The 10,004-nt window shown below is 44.8% G+C and overlaps 1 protein-coding gene across 1 annotated transcript; it reads right to left on the minus strand.

The window, feature by feature from the left end:
* Positions 1-3,174: 3,174 nt before the first annotated feature.
* On the minus strand, positions 3,175-4,310 carry LOC119903603 (trace amine-associated receptor 8a-like). Its single transcript, XM_038719844.1, has 2 exons — positions 4,138-4,310; positions 3,175-3,988 (listed from the first exon to the last, which is right to left on the minus strand). Exons 1-2 carry the CDS (start codon positions 4,308-4,310, stop codon positions 3,175-3,177), a joined length of 987 nt encoding a protein of 328 aa, XP_038575772.1.
* Positions 4,311-10,004: the final 5,694 nt, after the last annotated feature.

The following is a 10,004-nucleotide window of genomic DNA, read 5'->3' on the forward strand; positions in this document are numbered from 1 at the left end:
GCCCTCTCTCAGGCAGGGGGCGCGATCCCGTGAAGTGGTTTGCACCATCCAGGGGTCGAGAGCCGCCTCTACTCAGTCCTCTTACTACTCCAAGTGGGCACCGGTCCAACGCTGGTGTTTGAACCAGGGGTGCTTTCCTTCCTCCAGCTGCTCGAGGACAGGGGTCGGACGTTCAGCACGGTTAAAACCTACACTGCTGCCATCTCAACGCTTCACCAGGGGGTGAGTGAACACCGTCCTGTTACGAGGGTTTTGGTGACAGGACGGTGTTTGCTCACCCCCTGGTGAAGCGTTTCCTGAAAGGGGTGCGGAGGCACAGGCTGGTGACACTGTCTGTTGTTCCAGGATCCAGAGTGACCGCAGTTCGGCTGTCCTGTGCCCCAATCCTACATTTATGCCTAAGGGTTTTGTCAGTTCCTTTTGGTCGCGGGTGATTACTCTCTCAGGCTTCTTTCCTCCCTCCCATGGGTCTGAGGACGACGCTACATCCCACCTTCTCTGCCCAGTGCGTGCAGTGTCCTGTTACTTGGCGCCGGTGAGTCCCCTCCAGATGGCATCAGGGTGCACTCCACGAGAGGCGTCTCGTCCTCTGTGGTGTTGCACGGTGGGATGGTGGTGGACGACATCTGCACGGCGGCTCCCTGCTCGTCCCCGTGCTCTTTCGTCCATTTCTACCTGTGGGATGTCTCCTGTTTCTCGCTGACTCACTCAGTAGTGAGTGTTTTGGCTGAGTCATTTTCCCTTGTGAGTGTGTGTGGTGCGCCCTCTCCCACGGGACGGTGGGGAGGAGTGACCACTGCTCGCGCTGGCCCTGCTCTGTGCGCGGCTGATGCGGTCGCTGTTGTGACCCCACCTGCTTCTGTACAGCTGCTGGGCCACCCATCCAGTTTCCCGACTATTACACATGGGTCGGTCCCCTGCCTCCCATTTCACACCATCGGTGCTTGTGCGCACGCCGACACCACTGCCGCTGACAGCGGGTGACTGGGTGGCTCATTTATGGCTCTGGGCAGGTGGGTTTTGTGCTTGGTGGTACCGTATGGGCCAATGAGGCATTGACTCATCCTGCTTCGCCTCTAACCCAATAGCAATAGCCTTAGAGGGCGAAGCCTATACGAAATAGAACGGTAGTTACGTACTGTAACTCCTGATTCTGTGTGTATAGGCGCAGCCCTCTAAGTTGAAGGCCTCATCGGACCTTGATTCTCAGTGCTGAAGAAAAGGCATTTTGGGAGCCGAAGGCCAGGTCTCACCTGTGTGTGTGTGTGTGTGTGTGTGTGTGTGTGTGTGTGTGTGTGTGTGTACACACAAGGTGCGGATGTAGGAGAGGCCCACGCTGTGGATTGGCGTAGACAACTTTTCTCAGTGCTGCGCAGGCGCTCAGAGGGTTAAACCCAATAGCGATAGCCTTGGAGAGCTGCGCCTATACACATAGAATCTGGAGTTACAGTACGTAACTGTCGTTACTATAGGTGAAGGGGTTATCATGTGTTTTGGGGAAATTATACTTTTTAAGCAGTTTAGGGTAAGATTTATCTTTAAAATATGTGTCACATTTGATCAGTATTTTATGACGTTTATCTATTAGGAAACAAACTACATCAATGAGTAAACAGATTTCTTAACTGTAGTTTACGAGTCTTACAAAAGGAGTTTGCCACTCCTTCCAAAGCAGAGGAAACAAAACTTTCTGAACCACTAAAGCAACAGTGCAGAAAATGGCACTGCATTTCATTCAAGTAATGGTGACATCTGCTGGCCAACCCTAGGTATTGCTTTTGCATGGATGGATTCAGGGCAAAATGTCAAGTTGTTGATGTCAATGTTAGTGAGGTAAAAAATGTAAAAATAGAATGTGAATAAAAGTCTGTCTGCAAATGCAGTCTATTTTGTTTAACTTGAGTATGCTTCTTCAATTTATGCATTTACACTAGAATACTGTATAGTATTGTTTGCTACATGTTTGCTACTGTGAATCTAAATTCTGCATAACAAAAAAGCTGTACATGATAAATGCCAGTTGTGCTCACAGGCAGCTGATGTTGGGGGGGATTTGTAGGATGATTGTTGCAACAGCTGACAGTGCCTAAGATGCACAAGACCCATCCACCTTGAGTAGTTTTTGTAAATACATGTCGTCCTTCAGTTTTATTTTTTGTGACCAAATTTTTATTGTTTTTTAATTTTCTGATGTGGTACAAATTAAGTGTATCCACACTTCTGGATTCTGTGACATTGTTCACTGAAATATTTATTAAGATATATTTCTTAATAAATGTATCTCCATATGCCTACCTAATTAATTTACCTAATTACATGATCACATTCTGCACAGGCAGATCACTTTCAGGCCGTGGACAATTCACACTCGAGTCTGATATGGGCCACATTTGAGCAATAATGTGAACTGTCAAAAAAAAAATCGGATCTGGGAAAAAAATTTGAATTGAGCATTAAGGCCTGCAGTCTGAACATAGCCTCTGTGACAGCAGGCTCTTTCTCTCTGACTTTGAGTTTGGCCATTTGGAACAACCTTTATATGTGGTCAAATGACACTTTGTATGTTGTTACTTTTTACAGTCTTTTAACTGTAAGACAAAATAGGAAAAAACCCAATAGGACTTGTGCACTAAATCTTCTGCCCAAAGTGATTGTTTCATGACAAATGCTTTTAAAAAGATGTTAGGTAAACACCATTGATTATTATGTAAATCACACTTACAACAGTAATATCAACATATTTATAAAATGTGGTTGCCATTGCTATGATTTATTATATTACTGTGCATTTTTGCATTTTACTTCTCTCAAGAAGCCACTGAGAAACACCAGCACTCCATCATTTTCTCTTTCCCTAATTAAATGGAAGAAGTGCATATCTGACATATATGGTTATGATTAATGCTCACTTGAATGTATACAATGTTGAATAAAATTCCATTCGGTGTGTATATATATATACTAGATTTAAAACTAAAGTGACAATATACAACAGACAATTGTGTAGATTGCCTTTTAATGCATTCTTCCACATGTTTAAATGACATGCAATGCAGCAGTAAATGCAAAGAAAAGCACATGTTCCCTTTACACAAACATTTTCTTTTTTATCCATTACAATATGTTGAAGTATATTTTCCTTTTCATAGTAAAACTATTTTTAGTCATCTCTCTCTACAGTATGTTGGCCTCACAGGAGTCAGGCCGCAGTATCTCAAGTGTAACAATGAGTTTAAGACATTTTCTGAACCAGGGGTAGACAAAGACATACATCAAAGGGTTAATACTTGCACTTAAATATAACATACATATCATAAAGGTTGATGAACCATCAAGCAAAGCGTCCCGGGTTGTAAAGACCACAATGTAATAGGGGCAGACACACATTAGAAAAACAACTACAACAACACCAAGAGTCCTGGCTGCTTTGATCTCAGATTTCTTAACATTTACTTTCACTGAACCCTGAAGTGTGACAGCTACAATATGAGACCGCATGGCACGAGCCTGAGACACAGCCACCACAAATACTCTCATATACAGAACTATGATGACAGTAACAGGACCGATAAAGGACAAAAACAGATCAGCAAGTTGTGTAATGTAGTTACCAGGAGCCACGCACTCACCAGTGCAAGAAATAGCGCTGCCTGTATTTTCAAAGTTATTCTTAAGTACCAGACTTTGAAAGATTACAGAACCTATCCAACAAAGAGAAACACAGACTTTAACTCTTTTTTGAGTGACTTTGGTGGAGTAATGCAGAGGATCACAAATAGCCACGTAGCGGTCAGCACATATCAGCACCATATTTCCTACTGAGGAAGCGGTAATAAAGCATCCTAGACACAGATACACGATACACATGGGGTCACCAAGGTACCAGCAGCCGTCTATGAACATAATTTGAAAGAACACAAGGAGGCCCACAAAGAAATCTGAGACAGCCAGAGAGAGAAGGAGGAGGTTGGTGGGGGTGTGGAGCTGTCTGGAGAGGGAAACAAGCAACACATAAAATACATTTGTTGTTCATTATATTTATAGGACACAAGCACTGACTGAAATAAAATGAGACTTTTTCTAGAAAAAATACCTATACATTTGTTTTTTTTAATTCCATCCAGTATATTGCCATACTTGAAGTGTGAGATGGTCACGATGACCAGCAGGTTCAGAGTTGTGCTGAGCACAGTGATGGAGGACAGTATAATGTACGACATTATGACCTCAAAGTGAGAACGCTTTGGCTTCTTGCAGGACGTATTGAGGAGTTGCGGAAAGCAGAGTTCAACTTCTTCCAGAGTCTCCATCATCACAGAGAAGAGAAGTTGATGAGCTCTGGCAGCTTTTTGATCATAGCCCTCTGTAATACAGCTTATTTATCTCTGTCCTTCCTCCCCTCTGCTGTGTTTTTTTTTTCTTTGTAGCAGAGAATGACATCTCTCATCTGACTGTTTCTCTTTGCAACATCCTCTCTACTTGGATCATCATCATTTTGCTGCACAGGATTAAGTCCCACAGGAATCATTATTCAGACTCCAATCCTATAGTACAATAGATTAAAAAAGATGTTGGATGTATTTATGGAAGATTTTCTGAGACTTATTTCAGATGATAATGTAAACTTGAAAATGTAATTCCACAATGTTTGAGTTATTTGAGTAAAAATTAAAATGCAATAATTGAATTGAATTTTTTATTTTCATACTTCTGTGGGCAATCTATGACCATATTAAAATGAAAATGTACAATCTGTTTGACATTTAATTTAATAAAAGTTATGCCTTGTTTGAAAATGCAATATAAACAATTCAGTCAAATTTTCTATTTGTGCAAACAATATTTATATTATTTAGGTCAAAATGAAAATGCTAAATTTGAAAATGAAAGCGGTATTTGACATTTCATTTTCAAAGATTTAACCTGCTCTACAGTGGACATTATTCAAATGCAATAAGCAAAACAGCACCCCCCCAGACAATGGTATTTACATTTACATGTCAACATGCTCTTTATAGGTTAAAGTTAAAAATGCATCATTTTCAAATAGTTAGAAAATGGCATTTTCATTTTGACCTAAATATTGCTTTTGTCTGAAAATTTTGAAACTTTCTGAAATCAATGGTTAAACCTGGTTACTTCACTCAGCAATGCAATTGGATTAGGTATGTGGAGGTAAGAATGTGTGCAAATTTGTTCTGTTAAGGCCTATTTTTTTCATTATTCACACAAATAGTTGTTACTTTTCGTAAGTACAATGTATGTATTTGAGGAGAAACAGTCAGAAAGTCTCCCTCTCTATGACAACAGGCTCTACTCCCTGCCTGCCAGTTTGAGCCATTTGGAACAGCCTTTAAATAGGGCAGTTTGTAACTATTTTATTTAAACATACCCTAGATAGTGATCTACAGTAAGTCTGTTGGTCTGCTCATGCATCTGCCCCAATTCTACTGGCAAGATTTCCATTTAAGGTAGAATGGATTTTCATGGTCCCACAAGATGGATCCTGATGTTTATGGCTAGCTACCTAGCATGTAACGACAGACTGAACAAATTAGAATCCACATCCACTATACCTCAACTCCCACAGCTTCAACTCTAGTAACCAGATAAATCTTAATCAACAAACACAGAGCGCACATCAGTGTGCCTTGTCTTTTTATCAGTCTGTCTCTGACATTACCAGTGTATGGATGAAGGATACTTATTGTGATTGTGACATTCAAAGTGTGTGACTTTTGACATGGGAGACCCTGATTCACATAATTTTAACAGCAAGAATCTTTTAATCATGACCATGATTATCTCAACCAGTTTTAACCTAAAATCTAACCAAACCGTAACCATAGCAGATCAATGTAAAGAATTTGTTGGGAAGTGAGTGTTCTAAAACCGAGCTTGTCCTCCACAGAAAAATGACCATATACGTTGTTTTAGCCACACAAAATTACAGCTGATGTTTGTTTATTGTGGCAGCAGATTTCCAAAACCAGGACAGGAATTGCAGTTTGAAATTGCCGTTTTGTGAGGCATAGACAAAAGCCACAGATAGGAGCACTTTTGTAGGATACGCTCACGAGTCGTATTTGGAATTTCGTTAAACAACCTATGTTGTCGTTTAGGTTGGAAGACTAAACTGTGAGCTAACACGGTCTTTCTAAAATACATTAGTGACCCTGTTGTTTTACTTGTTAGTGAAAACCTGCTGAATGTTTGTTTAGATCGATGCCCATGTTCGCTGGTCACAGAGGTGCAGTTTGTTTAATTGGTCTCTATGGAATAATGAAGATAAATACAGATTTAGACTGCGATGACCAAATTGTGCATCTAACTTTTCAGAAGTGTCAGTTACTCATCACAACTGACACATAAAGACAGACAATAAATATGAAATTGAAAATTCTGGCTCATTTTACTGAGTTATGAATGATGTGGTTAATGGCACATCCATTGAGGCCAACAGACGGTAGCCAATGGGACCTACAGTAAACAACTGTATGAAGTCTGGCTGCAGCCAGTCCAATTCCCTGAGGCCTCTTCACCACAGAAGTGACACACTGGGGAGGTCACCGTAGAGGACCTAATGACACACATTACAGTAGACTTACATCACCTCTGGGCTTGTTGTTGTTGCTATTAAAATGACAATAACTAAATGCTGTAAGTCATGACGGATTGTTACATAACTTGAATTTCATCATAGTAAATGGATATTTCTTTGTCATACATCTTCTGAAACATCAAAACCAGAGTTTTGGGATGCATAGTTTGTGTGCATTAAATATGTGGCTGTCATTTCCATATATAATCACTTTTCAATTAGTGTTACAGTGATTACATCAAATTAGCAGCATACAGCAAATAAATACAGGAAAATCTAATGGACTGCTTTTTATCTTTTTCACTATCTTTTTCCTAAATAGATTCATTCAGAGTGTTCCAGGCTTCAGTATGCTTAACATAAACATGAGATCAGGCCACTTCTAAAGGCAAAATTGTTAATACCTGTACGATATGGCCACACTTGGAGGTACAGCTCTTGCCAAGAATGGTGTCTTTGCAGTCTTTACAGAATCATCTGTACAAACTGGGAGGATAACAGCACACAAATTCAAAGGGGCTCTCTTCAAAGGCATTCATGGTGCAGCATTATTTGCTGACTTTGGGACACTCAGACCTAGTTGAGGCGAGGAAGTGCGCGCTCCTGCGCCATTGTCTCGGGCAGGAGGGACAGCGAATCTTCGCCACACTCACCTTATCGGATGATAAGTACGTCACAGCCACGGCCGCCTTACAGGCTCACTTCAGCTCCGGAAGAAGCCGGCGGATGCACCGTTTTGAGTTTCATCAGAGGGCCCAAAACCCGGGTGAGACCGTTGCCCATTATGTATCAGCATTACGTGAGCGGCTAGACTTTGTGATTTTGGGGCTTTGGAGGATGGAATTATAGTCGACCAGTTAATAGAGAAAATGTCATGCAACCAACTGAGGGAGAGACTTTTACTAGAGCCAGATTCCACGACACTAGCGGACGCTTTAGTAATTGGAAAGCAGTTGGAAACAGCCCTAATAGAGGCGCGAAAGTTCGGCCGCGCTGTGCACGAGCATGTGACATCATCACCACCTTCAGTTCAGCACACAGAGACTGTAGAGGCGGCTGACAGGGTGAGTGACAGTCTGGATGTACAGAGGGTGGACAGGTGGCCCAGGGAAAGTGGGCACAAGATCTGTAGCAACTGTGGCTCCCCTAAACATGCAACTAGGGATCAGTCAAGTCCTGCCCATGGAAAACATTGCTGTAACTGCAACAAGTTGAACCATTTTGCATGCTGCTGTCGCTCATCTCCTGCTTGCCATGATACTGCTGCTGTTCCCATAAACACGGTACAGACCTCACAGCCTTCGTTCAAGCTCTGCACATGCCGTGTGGGCACAGCTCTCATTCCACTCCTCGTGGACACAGGGGCTAAAATGTCAATCCTGACAAATGCACATATGACCGCTTCTTCAGTCACGTGCCTCTAGCAGCAGCGGCTAAACCCCTGTTAGGCTACGGCCATTTCCCCATCTCCACTCTGGGTGTGACCCGCCTGCCCATCAGATATGATCAACAATGCGCGCCTGCCACCAAGTTCTGCATCACCCGGAAGGGAGCTAACATTATGGGCCTAGACTTGCCCTGGGTTTTACTGTGAGTGATGCTAGGGGCCTGCATGTCCTGCAGGTTGCCGCCTTCTGGCCTGACCGCTACCCACAACTGTTCAACGGGCTGGGCAGCATTACTGGATTTGTACACCAGCTACTGTTGATCTGTCAGTCCGCCCTGTGATCCAGCCCCTACCGCGCATTCCCCTGGCTCTCCGTGACGCGGTGGAGGCTGAGCTGCATCGCCTGGTGGAAGCGGACGTCATAGACCCCGTCGACGTCTCGCCATGGGTGTCTAACCTGATGATAGCCAAGAGAAGGGGGAGTGGACTGACCTCACAGATGTAAGCCATCATTCCTGATAAGTACCCCCTACCTACGGCTGAGGAGCTCACTAGCCATTTCCATGGCTCCACTGTTTTCAGTAAGATGGACTTACGTAACGGCTACCTGCAGGTCCTTCTGGCACTGGCTAGCATGGACCTTACAGCATTTGTCATGCACGTGGGGGTTTTCAGATTTAAACGCATGGCATTTGGACTTTCATCAGCCCCTTCTGTTCAGAAGATAATGTCACTCATACTGGCTGGTATCCAGGGTGTCTCCATCTACCTGGATGACGTGGTGGTGCATGCGCCCTCCACCGCACTGCATGACGATCGCCTGGAGCAGGTCTTCCAGCGTTTCGAAACAGCATGGGGTCACACTGAACTCTGAAAAATGCATGTTCGGGGTTGAGGAGGTTAAGTTCCTGGGCTTCAGGCTCTCAAAGAAGGGCATCGCCCCGATTATGTCTTCCTTCCTGGGGATGGCCGCCTACTATCTCAGATTCATGCCACACTACTCTGACTCAACGGCCCCCCTGCGCCAGCTGCTCAGGAAGGATGTTACGTGGGACTGGAACCCGGCCTGCCACAAAGCCGTGCACGTCATCAAACGTCAGCTCACGTCCCCACCCACACTGACCCATTTCTGCTTGACCGCGCCCACCATGGTCACCTGTGACACCTCCGGGGTGGTGCTGGGCGCTGTGCTCTCCCAGACTCAAGAGGGGGTGGAACGCCCGGTGGCTTTCGCCTCACGGGCACTTACTCCAGCAGAGCAGAAGTATTCGGTGGGGGAGAGGGAAGCCCTGGCTTGCCTGTGGGCATGCGCTGGCGTGTTTACCTTTACGCGAGGCCTTTCACCATCTGCACAGACCACCAAGCGCTGACGGCACTGCTGGCGACTCAAGGCTCGGGACACAGGCCCATGAGACTGCTGAGGTGGGCTGACAGGCTGAACCAGTACAACTTCAGTCTGGAGTTTATGCCTGGGCGGGCCAACACGGTGGCCGACCTCCTGTCTAGAGCTGTGTCAGAGCTGAGACGGGCAGGGTGACACCAGACACAGAGAGCGATGAAGACTGGGTCCACATCCTGCACGGGCCGCTCAGTTCAGTAGTCACTCTGGCAGAGCTGCACCGGGCCTCAGCTGCTGATGAGGTCCTCACAACTCTCCGTACCTACGTCCAGGACGGCTGGCCTGCCAAAGTGGATGACAGGCTGCTCCCCTATTACCACTTCCGCAATGAGCTCTCCTGCTGGGGGGCGGTGTGCCTAGCCCGTGGCCACCGTGCGGTCGTTCCGGAGTTTCTCAGGTCCAGAGTACTACACATGGGGGGGGGGGGACTGAATAAAAGGGAGGAAGGGAAAACCTTCGGCGACGCGAGAAGGTACATGCTCCTATTCAATTATTTGGTTGAGGATGCTAGAGCTTCTAACATTGCTACTTAGGGCATATCATTAGCAATCATTATCTCATAACTGTTGTGCTTATGATATCCAGTTTTATGTCTCTTGTAAGCCTGATGAAACTGA

The sequence above is a fragment of the Micropterus salmoides genome, unplaced genomic scaffold (genome assembly GCF_014851395.1).
Source record: "Micropterus salmoides isolate LMB-PRFRI ecotype aquatic unplaced genomic scaffold, ASM1485139v1 Ms_hic_scaffold_15, whole genome shotgun sequence".
NCBI lineage: Eukaryota > Metazoa > Chordata > Actinopteri > Centrarchiformes > Centrarchidae > Micropterus > Micropterus salmoides.